Raw genomic sequence first — 15,935 nt, forward strand, 5'->3', positions numbered from 1 at the left:
TGTGATTACTGCCGAAACAGATGACGACACGGTTGTGTTCCCCAGGACTACTGATGATGTGTTACTAACCTTGTCATGGTTTGATCACGAGGCATAACAACACAAGACCTTGTGCAACTTGCAACTAGGTGGCTGTGACGTCATCAAGCATGAGTGACAAATCCATACCAGGGTACTAATTTTAGAAAATGACGATATTCCTTGAAGAAAGACCAATAGGATTATGCCTGAAAATTATAAGACATAGAATCAAGAAACGGGGCTTCATTTTGAAAGTAGTCGTTCAGCAGAGCGGATGGTTTTCCAGTTACGGATTACGTAGGACGATATCCGATGTAAGCATGAAAATATGCACACATTATTCCGATTCTCTTTTTCGGTAAACGAATTTGCTGAATTTAGAAACATATGGTTCAATCAAACGTTGAAGTATCTGCTATTTGTATGTATAACGTAATATAAAGATCTACTGATACAGTATAACAATGCCAACAGTTTGATATGCCTCAATATACGTTGATGTTTACTGTAACATTTGTAACCAATAGCTAACACTTTTGTTCTGAAATCTGTGAATAGCTTTTCCAACGCAGAGAGAGTCAATACATCTGGTTCCTTGAAATCTATCATCAAGGTATGTATGATGTCCACAACTGAAAACGATGTTTGCTCTTGATTTGACGTAAGGCACATTCTATGCGATTGGTACCTCAGAAGTCCTGTCATCATGGACTGAACAGTTGGTAGTTACATACATATGAAATAAGCAATGCAAATACTTATGACATATACCAGAGCTACAGATAACATTTTTACCATTGGGTTATGTACTCACTTGTACTCAATTGGCTATCCTAATTTTCCTTTGAATAACCAAATATATTGTATCCAAAGGGTTTCGACTACCACCTTTACCTGGCAGGTAGATGGTATTTTAGCTGTCGGTATCCCGCACCTGGGATGGTGTGTCGTTACCTGGAACTACGGTATACCCTCGTACTTCGGTCCTGACGATAAGGGATGTGCGAGAGGTACCGTGTCAGTACCGAGGGCCCTTTGGACCTTTACCGTAGTTCCTCCAGCAACCACAAGACGATGATCTTCGTTCCACAGTTTTATTAACACTGCGTTGCTGGTCCAACCCACTCTATTTGTCACATAATTAGAAGACTTCAGCTGGGAAGCTTCAGTCTCAGTCGAAATGCTGGTGCTTTGAGTTTGTTTCTTAGTACGAAAGTTAGTGACAATCAGATGAGAGCTGATGCGCCCTAGACCCCAGGCTTGGGGTTCCGAGGTGCACACTCCTTCTCGGCTTCAAGTCTCGCACCTCCCTCCCGTGTCTGAGCTTTGCTCCAGCTTAAACCTGGGTTCCTACGTCACAGCCAACACCCTTTTTCATTTTTTCTATTGGTCAATAACCCATAACCTGACTATCTATTACTCTCCCCACCTATATTTCGTACCCCACTACCATATTTGCAAGACCGTGAGGTGTATTCCAGGAATATCAGAGTTTCTCTCCCCTAACCATATATGACTCGTATAGTACCAAGATCTGGTAGCAAGGTCCCCGGACACGCCGCTCAATCTTGATAGTGTAACAATTTTTCCCTACCTAAGCTATGAGTCACGTTGCCCCCATCAGCTTTAACGACCTACTTTCATGTTTATTACCTCCGCTACTGACTTCCTTCCTACCTTACAACGTTATTAATCACTTTACATCTAAAATATATTATTAAATCCTCTCATAATTTGTATCTTATCACCTCTTAATCACCTGTTATTAATCATGTCAATTGTATATCTATTATTGCAACAAGTACCATAATCTTATGCCTATAATACGACCCCTTTCTGACCAAGAGTGTGCCCTCACACTCTAAGTTCTATCTTTATCAATATTATAATTTCATGCCTATAATAATTGTACTCACCTCACTTAAACTCAATTGGATATTTTGCCATTTTTTCCATTAATTTTAAAAATATAATAAAGTTTAAATGTTAGAGTTTGTTATTTATATTTGATCTATAATATGAGAAACGATAAGAAAGTCTGCAAGTTGCCAAGTTCATGTCCTGAAATAGAACCTCTCAATATACTGCAGTTATTTATCTATCCACCTATACACAAGCTAAGATTTGACATTTATGTGTGTACGCGTGTAAGATCACATCTATTGAGTATTTACAAAGATTAAGCGTACCGGTACGCAATAGACGTAATATGAATTGAGTTTTCACATAAATATTTGCGTAATTTCAGCAGATACGCAGCTTATCTGTACCTCTGAAATACTCATGGATTATTTATTTGGTTGATTTTATTGAGCCAAATAATACGTTACTGTGCATGGTCATTCAAGATCGTCTCGATAGTTGAATAATGTGTATTTCGCCGTTTGGTCTTTGCCCAACCTTTGACACCCTGAACAACAATTGCTATTCGCATAACATTAGGATCATGTCCATAACATTAGGAGCATGTTCATTCGTAGGCCTCCCTCGTTTTGTGACAGCACCATATAAATATTCACTGGGATCGTGACCTATATTTTTATAACGCCATGATCTTTTTAATAACATATCAAACAACAAAACAATACGATAATTTTACATAATATTACATTTCACTCTTGAAATATATAAAACTCGATGTAAGTTTGTTTTGGCAAGGCGCTTATGTTGCGGGTGTAGTGAGAAAGCTAGCAGCTTAAATAAGCCATCCACGTAATTAAAACTGATCAGCATTTTCAATGTTTAGTCCTGCCTATTTACATCACTACGTATGATGAATGTGTCCACAGATATGTTCAAGAAGGTAACGTTTGTTGCAGAAATAGGGTAGGTGTGCTCAGCTTCATGTACTGGCAAATGTAGCTGGCTAACAACTTGATGTGGGAGCAAAGAAATGACGTTGTTCTCACAGACGTTTACCACTTGTTTCCCAGTTGCGTAGATTGATGCTCTTGATGTCAATCACTGGAATGTGGACTCGAACTGCTGTCATCTAGCAGCACCAACAATGCGACACGGTTTACTTCTACCATTGTTATTCACTTTTAAAGTAAACATTTCAACTTCAACTTCGACTACATATGTGCAGTGATGTTTATCTAACTATGTGGTTTGCAGTAGGCTTTTTTATCAACATTGACAGGCAACGTCAACAGCACTCTACTGTCTCAGTCTGATCAGCGGTAAAATAGATACAGCTGATATCTCTGTTGGTTTAACACTTGAAGAACACACCATAACAATGGTATTCTTTGATGGATGTTTATATCCGTCTAAGGACCATGCCAGCGCAACATATTTTATAAACTTAAATAAAACTAAAAATATAGCAGTTAGGTTTCTTCTTACTTAATGTGACATTCCTACATTTAACATCGATGTAATCTATGAGTAAGTTGAGCTTCTGTTATCAACCGACCTATGTTCACTAATCAATAGTGGACACACGTATGTATGTATGTATGTATGTATGTATGTATGTATGTATGTATGTATGTATGTATGTATGTATGTATGTATGTATGTATGTATGTATGTATGTATGTATGTATGTATGTATGTATGTATGTGTGTATGTATGTATGTATGTGTGTATGTATGTATGTATGTATGTGTGTGTGTATATGTATGTATGTATGTATGTATGTATGTATGTACGTACGTACGTACGCAATACAGATGTATGTATGTATGTATGTATGTATGTATGTACGTACGTACGTACGTACGTACGATATGTATATGTATGTATGTATGTATGTATGTATGTATGTATGTATGTATATATGTGTATATGTATGTATGTATGTATGTGTGTGTGTATATGTATGTATGTATGTATGTATGTGTGTGTATATATGGATGTATGTGTGTGTGTGTGTATGTATGTATGTATGTATGTATGTATGTATGTATGTATGTATGTATGTATGTATGTATGTGTGTTTTGTGTATGTGTGTGTGTGTGTGCGCCCATATATTAGGCTGCGCATGGCATATGTGTGTGTGTGCACACATATATTAGACTGTGCATGGCATAACAATGTACCGCAACGATGTACCAATTTCGGCTGGTGAAGGGCATACGTCTATCATACTGTTTGTAATATGAGATGAGCTAACAATGCTAAACTCTGTACATAATTACTATGTTGACCATGTCGTTTTACGATAGACACTTCTGTCTTTGGGATTATTCAAACGCTGCTGGCTTCTTGCCAACATTTGCGTCGTTGCCTTGTTAAAACTCGTAATTGATGTCATTGAATGATGTGTGTGTATAAATAAGTTTGTCGTGAATGCATTGATCGAGTGCTATGTCATTGTGGATGTGTGTGCATAGGAGGACTCAGATAGTTCAATTCTATAGCCAATAAGTAAATGATATACGTCCATGCCACATCATCCATGAAAAGTATGCGTTAGTTGACTGTATTATAGAATAAAGGTCATTTTGTGAAAAATAATAATAAATAAAGGCCACCAAACCATTTCTACATCCACAAGAAACATCAGCTAAAAAGCAGACTCGAATGTGAAATTCAAATATATGAATACGTTTATGAATCACTATCAAAACAGAGATGGTACCAATGTTCGCGCTTATATATATCACTATGGTTTCACCGTTATGGATACCCAGCTGAAGACGTAGGGTAAAATGGCAAAAATCTCTGTTTACTCAGAAATAGATTCTTAGAACAATAAAAACGTCGATATTTGAGGAAATGAAAAATGTTTGAGAAGGGAATATGGAATGAGACGAAGCTGGCATTACCGTCGGGTTTAAAAATTATTGCACTTCTAAAGCAAAGTTCAAGCACGTGTTTGTGCGTTCGTGTGTGTGTGTGGCTGTCGGAGCTACTTTGAACTATTGCAGCTAATAAAGAGTCTGATAATCTCAGTTTGTATTGCACATGTAAATCCCACTAATACACAGTAAAACAACAAACGCTCCATCTACTAGTGGGTGAGTATATTTTTACGCCACTTTTAGCAATATTCTGGGAAGGCCGTCGGGGAACACAAGAAATGGCCTTCACACACTGAACCCATGTGGGGAATCGAACCCAAATCGTCGTCTTGACGAACGAACGCTTGAACCACAAGACTACCTCACCACCCCTCTATCCACTAGACGACTACTCTCTCTAACAGTGAGACAAATTATCATGAAAGTATTTCACTGGTTTCTCAATAATATCCCACTTTGTTGGTTGTATGTGACTCCAGTGAGTTCTGGTTAACCTTAACATATTGCTTACAGTGAACTCATTGTTTAGTGTAACGTTGTAGACACAATAGAAGACATTGTCAGCACCACAAATAGATAGGTATTTCCCGCAAATGAATTTGGGCTATCAATAAAACGATGTGATCATCTTTCAGGATAGTCTCCACGTCACAGTTACGTAATGTGGAAGGGGTTGAGTTGACACCAAGTTAATATGTAAATGACGTGAAATTCTAGGAATCATTTGCATATCAAATAATGCACAGCTCAATTCCAGGAAACAGATTTCACCAACATATTTGTACACTAGGGATATATATTATCACTCTGGCGTCAAGGAGTCGAGAGGTAAGACACTTGAGCTTTCACAATTCGATTTGTTCTGAAACAGCTATTTTAACCTTTTTAAAAATATTTGTACAGTAAGGTTGTATTTTTTTCACACTGGCGTTAGGGGGTCGACAGGTAGGACACGGGATTCTTGAGAGTTGGAATTTATCTTTAACAAGTATTTTAACACTTATTTTCACGTTATATTTTCACTATTCATTGTAAAAGATTAAATATTTTAATCAGTGCAATCAGCTACATTAATGTTTACATTTTATGATATTTTTTCCAATAGGAATGTTGATAAGTGACATATTGGACATATATTTGACATGTATATGAAATCACAGTAAAGTTTCAATATGCATGAACATGTAACGCATTTTTGTCAAACCACATATGTGATCTACAAATATATTTAATTGGGTGAATAAGATAATCCATGCATCTAGACAGGTAAATGCTTTACATTTTCGGGAATTGTTTCCAATCTGTGGATATAGATTAAGTATGCTTGATAGTTTGTCAATAATGTCTCCATATCTGTACAGAATATATACTCAATGATGGTAGGGACGTGATCTTTCTTGTCACTGTTTTAAAAGCCTCAGTGACGTAAACAGTCTCAAAACAGAACCAGTGACTTTATTACGTTTCTATTGCACAAGTGATGGGTGCTGTTTGGATGCGTATTGTTATTACACTATGGAAGATAGACATGCATGGGACTATTTTCAGCTGCTAATTTCTTTCTTACATTGTCGGAGTAGCAAACTCCCAGAATACAACCTTTACCAATAAAATTAGAAAAGAGAGAAAAGATTGTCAGGATATTCAATTCAAATTCAAATTTATTTTTTAACTTCATGGACATGCCGAAGTTAAAAGCGGTATCTTATGTCAGTTTAACGGTGAAATAGTTTCTGATTTATTGCAAACTGTACCCGGTCAGTTCACAATATCAGTGTCAGTCTGCACAAATACCCCGTTAAGTTACTTTGTCTATCAACACTACTCGCATTAGATTTAGGTTTCAGATAATGTTACGTAATATTGTTGATTTTCATTCCCAGGTAAAATGGCAGCTGAACAGTATAATCCTGTAAATGGTAAAGTACTGTTATATTTCCTACTTATGGTAGTATCATTGTTATGTCCTAGACTAGTGGTATTATCATTGTTATATTCTACACTAACTGTACTATTATTGTTACATCTTACATTAGAGATATTATTATTATTATTATTATTATATTCTACACAAGCAGTAATATTATTGTTATATGCCACACTAACTGTACTGTTATTTAAGAAATACACTTCGCTCTACCACCATGTATAGTGTAATAAAACACACTTTTGCCCTGAACTATTATAGTTAAAGCACGAGGACGTTATAATAGTTCAGGGCGAAAGTGTGTTTTATTACACTATACATGGTGGTAGGGCGAACTGTATTTCTTTTCTGAGATGCCAAATTTAATACTTTCTAAAGATAGTTACGATTAATTTAAGGCAGAAAACAAACGACGGTGTCGGTGACCTAAATTAAGAATCCTCGCACAGGGCTAACTGGCGCGCTGTTCTATTGATGTGTCTGCCCCCCTACGTTAAGACGAACGTTACCAGAAAAAAACAAATGATAACAGTTTGATGACGGTTTACGTTCGGATTAAATATCTTCTCTGAATTATTTTAATTACATCTGTCATTAACGTAAACCATATGTGGCAATATGAACGTTGCATTTCTACTACCAGCGTAAATTTAGATCAGTACATCCAGAGGAAGTTGAGTAGTCAAGCGACATTCCACAATTGCATTGTGGGAATGTAAACATTACGAACGTTACCGTGTCGCTGAAACTTGTGAGTTTCCACCAGTGATGTTAGGTGCGTGAAGCAACAGCAAACCAAGAAACTGGATGCAACGGTGTAGTTTACTGTAGGAGGCCGTACGAGGCGATGACAACTGACATGCATCGTGACGTCGCTTACATTGTGACGTAATGTAAAATGGTTCGATTACGAGGGGGCACACTAGAATGGCGCAGTGACGGGATAACGTCATTCAATTGTTACGTCATCAAAAAACTATACCTTTATTGTCTGATAATGTATTTTTTTTCTCGATTGTTCTAACCGCTAGGCATCTTAGAATGTTATATCCTTCATCAAATATACCAGTATTATTATATTCTACACTAACAGTACTATTATTATATCCCACACCAAGGGTTCAATGTTTAGTAAACTCTACAATAACGGTACTATTATTGTTATGTCCTACAATAGTACTATCATTATTATTATTATAATACCCTACACCAATGATAATTGATCTATTATTGTTATGCCATAGACCTGTGATACTATTATTGTTGTATCCTACTCTAATATTTTATTTTATATCATCAAGTTATGGTAGTATTATTGTTATACCCTACACAAACGGTACTATTACTGTTATATCCTACATCTAGCTGTACTATTATTGTTGTATCCTACACTAATAATATCACGTTTATATCATCAACGAAATTAATATTCTTGTTACACGCTACACTCGTGGTAATATTATTGTTGTACCATACACTTATCGTGATATAACTGTTATATCCTCAACGAATGGTAATAAAAGTGTTCTTGTGGTAGTATTGTGATAGCGTTGTCATACCTTTTATTTCAATAAGGCAATTAGAAACCGTCTCAAAATGTTAGCATTTAAGCATGTATTCAACATCAAAACTACCTAAAATACACATGTTTTGTCCCTATTGTGGTCATTGGAATTATTCACAGTTTGTAGTTTGTTGGTACAGTTTTGATGTGTATTTTCTGCATTAATTTCAGTTCAATGTGTACCGGGGAGAAAGGCTCTGACCTTTCACTATAATGTGGCAGGAATTACGGATGTGTCATGGGATATTGTCCAGAAAGATAGGTATGTTTTACTTGTTCGGACAGCTTAAAAATAGCTTTGTAAAGTAGCTATTAACAAAAATCTTCGTATGAGTTGCTCAACACAACCAAGACAAAAGGTCACTGGAGTTGTTAGGTTATAATGTTATTCATGTCTTTGGGTCACCGTTTCGCAAATACCTGGTTTCATGACTCAAAGTCAAACACTGTTGTGTCTGTACTGTGATGTGACGAACAAATGGTTGTCTCAAAATAAACGATTGGTCGTTGCTTTTTGCTATTTAAGTCATTATTTTGCAATGTATAACCTTGGGTAACTTTTGTTTGACTGTATTTTTGATATAGTCGAACCGGAAAATGGACTTTTCACAAATTTCTTGTAAATATTGATTATTTTTCGCTGTTTTGTGTGTGACCTTTAAAATGTTACGGAGTATATATTATCTTACGTCATGTCATCAGAGTCGCAAATAATTGTTACCAACAGCAACAGGAAAGATGAAGAATTGAAAACGATGAAAGAAATACACGATTTCTTACGTTTTGTATTTTTAGGCAACGCGTCTTATATATCCAAGATCGTTTTAATCTTGTCGAGTAATTATAAGTTACTAATATTCACCACATTTCGTATTTATCCGGAAACGTGAAGCAAAACATTCGATGTAGGTTTCTGTTAAAAGAAAAAAAACAGCAAGAAAGGGCCGCGAGCAGCAACATGAGAGGAACATAATGTCTTACTTTTGTAATTTTAGGGAACACGTTGCCAAATTTCGAGCGACTGCTGGTGGTAGCAAGTATGGTCACACAACTAACCCTTTTCCGGACAACATCAGAGTCCAACTGGTCAACGCCAGCCAGGTTGGTATATAGGCATACGATGTACGTTGTCCACATTGACTGGCGATACTATTATTTTTAACAATAATGATTCCCTTGCATACTCTAATTGTTGTCAGTTTTGTCAGTCATTGTTTAACTTTCTATAATTATCATAACGCAAGTTTTTGCAAATTATTCACTCTGGCTTTAACGTTTATATTCATAAATTCAGAACAGATTAAAGTGAAGTCGACAAAATGTACTTCACATCGTACCAAAGTAATAATTTCTCTGGGGCCATCCAGCCGAATGCCATGGGATCACTTGCAACATTTTTGTTGTCGACTTACATTTTCCAACTGATTATACATAATAAGTCAGCATATTATGCTGATCCCTGTGGCTGAAAGGTCAATTCAAATTTGTACCTGAATGGTTTATTTTCAGAAAACTACCAGGAACGATTTCCAAGTAACGGTGAAATCGAACAACCACGAGATCAGAGATTATTTTCGTTGTTAGATTACCAAAACAACAAACTCAAAGTATTGCTAAAGCATGGGAAAATGAGAAGAGTTCCCCAATCAGTTCGATTTTGTAATAGAATGTAATTTAATCATTAGAACTGTGTCTTGTACTGCTATTTAAAACCATTGTCTTGTAATAAAACTGTGCTCTCATTCCACGACCTGTATTCTGATAGCGCTAGCACATTTATTGTTTACTTACCTATCTCCCCTCTCTGTCTTGTCGAAACCACAAAACAATAGGTAAATTCTACATCGATTTCAGTCCTGAATAATATACCAAATTCGGAATCGGTTGAGTGTGCAATGAGAACGCGACCACCTTAAATAAACCATAAGTAATTAAAACTGATCATAATGTCCTGTTGTTTCTGACATCACTACTATGCTCAAATGTTCAAACTCAGACAAAGGGACCAGGTCTGAGTTCAAAGTTCAAAGTTCAAAGCAGGATAAACAAATAATTCCATAAGTTATGAGACGTACCCTTCCCTCCCCACTGATCATGATTTTAAATGTTTAGTACTGTTCTTTTTGACAACACTACGTATGCTGACTGTGTCCATGGATCGTACGTTTAAGCAGGTAACATTTGTCGCAGAACTGGGGTTGGTGTGGTTAGCTTAATTCCTGGTCTCTTATTCTGGAAGCTTTCGTAGCCCTAAGCATTCTTAACTTTGGTCGTAGCCAATGTGTTAAGAATGGGCTTAAGAAGTTCGTATGGCTACGAACGTTTCGAGAATAGCTAGTCTGTACTGGTAAATGTAGATGCTGACAGATACGACGTTACTACAGACGTTCACGGGTAAACATGTATTGAACTGCAACCCACATGAAGGTATATGTGGATGCAACTCCGCTCAGTAAATTTCGTCAACGTGGTCACCTTTATCATTTTCAGTTAACGTTTCTTTATCAAAATCAAGAACGGGTATTACCTTTCTTATAGGTTAATGGGTCTTTTGGACCATACAAATCCAGAACGCAATCTGGTACTTATACAAGACGCCCATAGTTACTATTCGACGAAATGGGACTTGATAGTTTGATCTCTTGCCTACTGTGTTTGAGGTGTGTGTTGGGTTCAACGTCACCTTGAACAGTGTTCCAGCGATATCAAACCCTGTCAGCTTGATTTGGGAGCAAAGAAAATGATGCTGTTCTACCAGACGTTGACCACTTGTTTCCCAGTTGGGTAGATTGATGTTCTTGGTGTCAACCATTGGAATGTGAACTCGATTATGTACAAACTGCTGTCATATAGCTGGAATACGTTTGAGCAAAGCGTTTAGAATATTTTAATTTCAAAGCTTCTGAAGCAAGATATTGGCGTATGTATGTATGTATGTATGTATGTATGTATGTATGTATGTATGTATGTATGTATGTATGTATGTATGTATGTATGTATGTATGTATGTATGTATGTATGTATGTATGTATGTATGTGTGTGTGAGCATGTGTGTGTGCGCGCGCGTGCGTGTGTGCGTGCGCGTGTGTTTGCGTGCGTGCGTGTTCGTGCCTGTGTGTATCGGTAACTCACAGACAGCCCACACAAATATCAAGCCATGCGTTTTGAAATTATGCACCTGTAAAGATTGCTTTAGGAATATATACGATGTAGTATGTCTGCACAATTAAGACTGGGGAAGAGAATAAGTTTATCATACTGTTTGTGAAATGATTTGAGGTATACATTTTACATGTTTACTCTACTGATCATAACGTTCTACGGTGGACATTTCATGCTTCGGGTTCATTCAAAGGCTGCTGGCCCCAAAGCCAACATTTGCGTTGTGCCCTTGCTTATTAAGTCGCAGCTGATGTCATGGAGAATCTGTGGGTTTATAAATAAGACTGTCTTGAATGAACTGATCGAGTGCTATGTCATTGTGGATGTAAGTGAATAATAAGGACTCCACTAAAAGCATTTCTACGGCCAACAAATATATATATATATGATGCTACATCATCAATAAAAAGGGTGTTTTAGTTAATTGTAAAAACATAAATATAATCAAGGTCTTTTGGTGAAAAAATATACATGATAATAAAATCCCTTTTCACATGCAGAGGAAACTACATCTCGTGCAATTCGCACCATGTGTTTATATATCACTATAAAAATAGTAACAAGTGTTCGTATTTATATATATGAAGTAAAATGAAAAGAAAACTGTGACGTTTGAAGACACCGCAAAACAAAGAACGCCCATATTGGTCAGCACCACAAAAATAGAACTAAAATATCTATCACACGTTTCCAGCTCATTCTCACGTGACAGTGACGTCATGTTGACGGGGCTGAGTTGGCACCAAGTTAAGACCTAAATTCAATGATATTCTAGGAATCATTTGCATTTCAATTGAAAAAACCCACTCCAGTTCCAGGAATTTGAAGAGAGATTGCACTTACATATTTGAACATTTGGGATATAGTTTATCACACTGCGGTACAGGAGTCGACAGGTAGGACACTTGAGTTTTACAGTTCGATTTGGTATATTTTAAGCAGAACAGTGAACTACATAAACAGTGAAATGGTTATCAGTGTATATATGTATACACTATTTTCCAAAGTGATATTTTAATAATCTTTGTCACATTTTGTAGTTTCGAATACATATCCTTCAAAATACTACAAGATATGTTTTATAAACGGTAATGAAGAAATCAAACTGAGCGCCTTGCATGAACACTGTTGACGTGAATTTTTAATTTAAAAAAGTTTCTCGATGAAAACCACGAGCCGAGATAAATGTTAATCATTTTTTGCTGAATGGATTATGAAGCTATGAACCACAATATGATCAATTAACACCTATCAAATGGTTACTGCGACGTATTTATCCTTAGACCTCATTTGCATTTCGATTTGACCTTCTAAAAGAAATGACAACATCTGATCTAGAATGAAATATTTAATGGTCTATTTATTTAACATTTTTGTTAGAAAGAACTTCAGGGTAGAGTTTTGCCGAGCATACGTATTAATGATTTAAGATAGCGGGATAGTCACTGTAATGCGTGACTGCGTAAATCCCTGTTACTGTTATTAGAGCCTTAGTGATGTAAGCAGTCTAATAAAAAGAACCACGTCATTATATTTATACTGCATAAGTGACGGGTGCTAATTGTTAAGACATGATCGACAGTAAAGAGATAGAAATGAATCGAACTTAATTCAGCTGTTAATTTCTCTGTTGTAGAGTTGCAGCTCGTAGAAATACGTTTTAGCAATAAAATCTGATATAAAATGAAAAGTAACCTAACAAAAATTGGCTGTAAATGGGAAATGATTGCCAGGATAATAAATTCAAAGGATATGCTGAGGCTAAAAAGAGAAATTTAATCGTTGTTTTACTGGGAAATAATTTCTGATTATGGCAAAGTTTTATATAGTATCATTTAAATCCATTAATATGTCTGCACAAATACCCGTAAAGTTACTTTTGCTTATTAAACTGTTCGCATTACACAGAGGTAGAATTTAAGATAATATTATGTATTATTGGTTTCATTTCCAGGTCTAAACCAGTATTTTCACAGAAATGGCCACTGAACCGTATGAAAGGCTAAATGGTAAACTATTTCTAGATTCTACACTAATGATTGTATAAAATGTACTTTATATCGTGAACCACTCATTCACTATCGTTGTCATATCTGACACTAACGGTACTATTAATATTTTATCCTACGCTTATGATAATATTATTTTAACATCCATCAATAACAGTACTATTCATGTGATATCCTATGTTAATGTCTGTAACATTTTATGTCATATCTTACGCTAATGGTAATATTTTGTCATAACCTACGCTAATGGTAAAAATTGGTGTCATATCCTGCGCTAATGGTAATATTTTTATCACATCCTACGCTAATGGTAATATTGGTGTCACATCCTACGCTAATGGTAATATTGGTGTCATATCCTACGCTAATGGTAGCATTCTTGTCATATCCTACGTTAATGATAATATTGGTGTCATATCCTACACTAATGGTAATATTGCTGTCATATCCTTAACGAATTGGTATATTGGTATATCCTGAACCATGCAACACTATTGTTAAGTCCTGCACTAATAGTATTGGTATACCCTTCACTTATAGTAATATTATTGTTATTTACAACACGAGTGGTGATGTTACTGTTATCCCCTCTACCAGTGGTAATATTACGGATGTAATGGTACAGTTATGTACTTTCGAGGTTTATATCGTTCGGTTTGAGCGTTTCTAATTGTACCTAGAATCAGCAACTTTTCTGAAATTGTTTCAGTTCAAATTGATGATGACTCCGCGGGATGCTGCTCCAGCACCAAGTACTATGTTTTACGGTACCCCATGAATGGCAAAGGATAATCCATCATGGAACATAGTTCCATTTAACAGGTATGTCTTATACCATTTTATGTATAGCTCGACATCGGATGTTTTGTAAAATTGTTTTTAAATGAGAAATATCATTTGCCTTCTGAAGTGTGATTGCAAACATGCTTATATGATATAGCCACAAGCTTGCTGAAGGTGGCTTTAAGGGGTCGTTAGGTGTTAGTGGAGGTGTTTCACGAACACCTATTTTCCCCTAACTGATAATCGTTGATCCATTCATATCATTTGCATTACTGTTTCTGCCTTTTCACCTACAATCAGTGGTATATGGACTCGTGAATGTCCGGGCAAGAAATAGTCTTCAGAATCCCTGCTTTGTAAGAGGCGACTAATGGGATCAGGTAGTAAGGCTTGATGACTGAAGATACGAGCTGCGAAGATCGATGATGAAGCTGATCATAGGATTGTCTGGTCAGATTCGATTATTTACAGACCGAAAGCCATGTAGCTGGAATATAGCTCAGAACAACTAACAAATATCAAAACAATGAGCATGTAACCACGACAAATTACTGTCTTAAATTCACTGCTATAGTAACAACATGTGCACTGAAGAAAACACATTTATTGCCTTTTTGTTGTTCACAAGAACATATATTGCAATCAATATACAATTAGTATTCCTTTTCTACCTAGTGAGGGACATGATCGAATTCAAAGCCACCGGCCATGGGAAGACCTATTGTTACAGGTCACAGCCCTTTCCCTGTGCTATCGGCAAAAGATGGAAAGAACAAAAGGTTCGTATTGTCAACGCGTCTGTAATACGTTTTGCATATTGAAACAAATGTACTCACTCATAATAAGTAGCAGTATTTCATTCTACCATTCTTGATATGACACTAATGCCTTATAGCATGGTTATTTGCCTACTGTGAATTATTATTAGAATAATAGATTATTTTGCAATGATTTTTTATTTGCTTGCAGAGTCTCACCAAAGACTTCTACGAGGTGAGGATAGAGAAAGACTCGTTGTTCGACTTACGCAGATACTTTCCACAACAGCATTAAATGGAAGACTTAGATTGTCGTCGTCGCAGGAGTGAAACCTTTTCTGCGCTATCAGTTAAATTCAACGTTATGTTTGAATTTTTTGAGAATGATATTGTGCAGAATGAGGACTTAAGACATTAAGGAACATTGTGTTTCATCTGCGATCAAGGCTAATGTCTTTGAATCATGTAGTAAATTAATACTGCTGTTGTTGCAGGAATCAAACTTAGTGTTAGATGGGATAAGCCAAATGAGACCCATGTAGTGTTTCTAAGATAGTTAAAAAATAAAATGTAATCAAATGTCCATTTTTTCCTCGAGCTGAGGGCAACTCTTGTCCAAAGTCAAAATGACTTCCAAGAACTTTTATAATAATCACAGAAAATGCCCCGTCTTGATGATTTTTTATGTGCAGATGTAACGCATTTTCAAGCAGAACAAAGAAGCGTATTGAAAATATAAGGCTAGAGTGAGGACATAGCGAAATCGGAGAATGATGCTTCCAATCCGCAAAATCATCTGTCAAAACCACTGTTGTGCTTTCTGTGATAGATTGATGTTTGGCACTGAACAGGACAAAACAGAACAAGTTTATCTATAAAGACATGAGCCCCTCGTCAACGGTACAAAATATATTTTACATTCAGAGCATAATGGCATGACATTTACAAATTTAAATT

At 36.2% G+C, this 15,935-nt stretch overlaps 1 protein-coding gene and 1 long non-coding RNA gene across 2 annotated transcripts; both read left to right on the plus strand.

Annotated features, from left to right (window-relative positions):
- Window positions 1–206: 206 nt before the first annotated feature.
- LOC124271781 lies at window positions 207–10,206 on the plus strand. Its single transcript, XM_046706937.1, has 6 exons — window positions 207–335; window positions 580–634; window positions 6,658–6,693; window positions 8,437–8,527; window positions 9,261–9,366; window positions 9,775–10,206. Exons 3-6 carry the CDS (start codon window positions 6,663–6,665, stop codon window positions 9,847–9,849), a joined length of 303 nt encoding a protein of 100 aa, XP_046562893.1. The 5' UTR covers window positions 207–335; window positions 580–634; window positions 6,658–6,662; the 3' UTR covers window positions 9,850–10,206.
- A 1,885-nt stretch (window positions 10,207–12,091) lies between these two features.
- LOC124271782 lies at window positions 12,092–14,998 on the plus strand. Its single transcript, XR_006897132.1, has 4 exons — window positions 12,092–12,324; window positions 13,383–13,437; window positions 14,147–14,259; window positions 14,896–14,998. It is a non-coding gene; the product is annotated as an uncharacterized LOC124271782 (long non-coding RNA).
- The last annotated feature ends 937 nt before the right edge of the window (window positions 14,999–15,935 follow it).

The sequence above is a fragment of the Haliotis rubra genome, unplaced genomic scaffold (assembly GCF_003918875.1).
Source record: "Haliotis rubra isolate DU_JTF1 unplaced genomic scaffold, ASM391887v1 Scf1631, whole genome shotgun sequence".
NCBI classification, from domain to species: Eukaryota; Metazoa; Mollusca; class Gastropoda; order Lepetellida; family Haliotidae; genus Haliotis; species Haliotis rubra.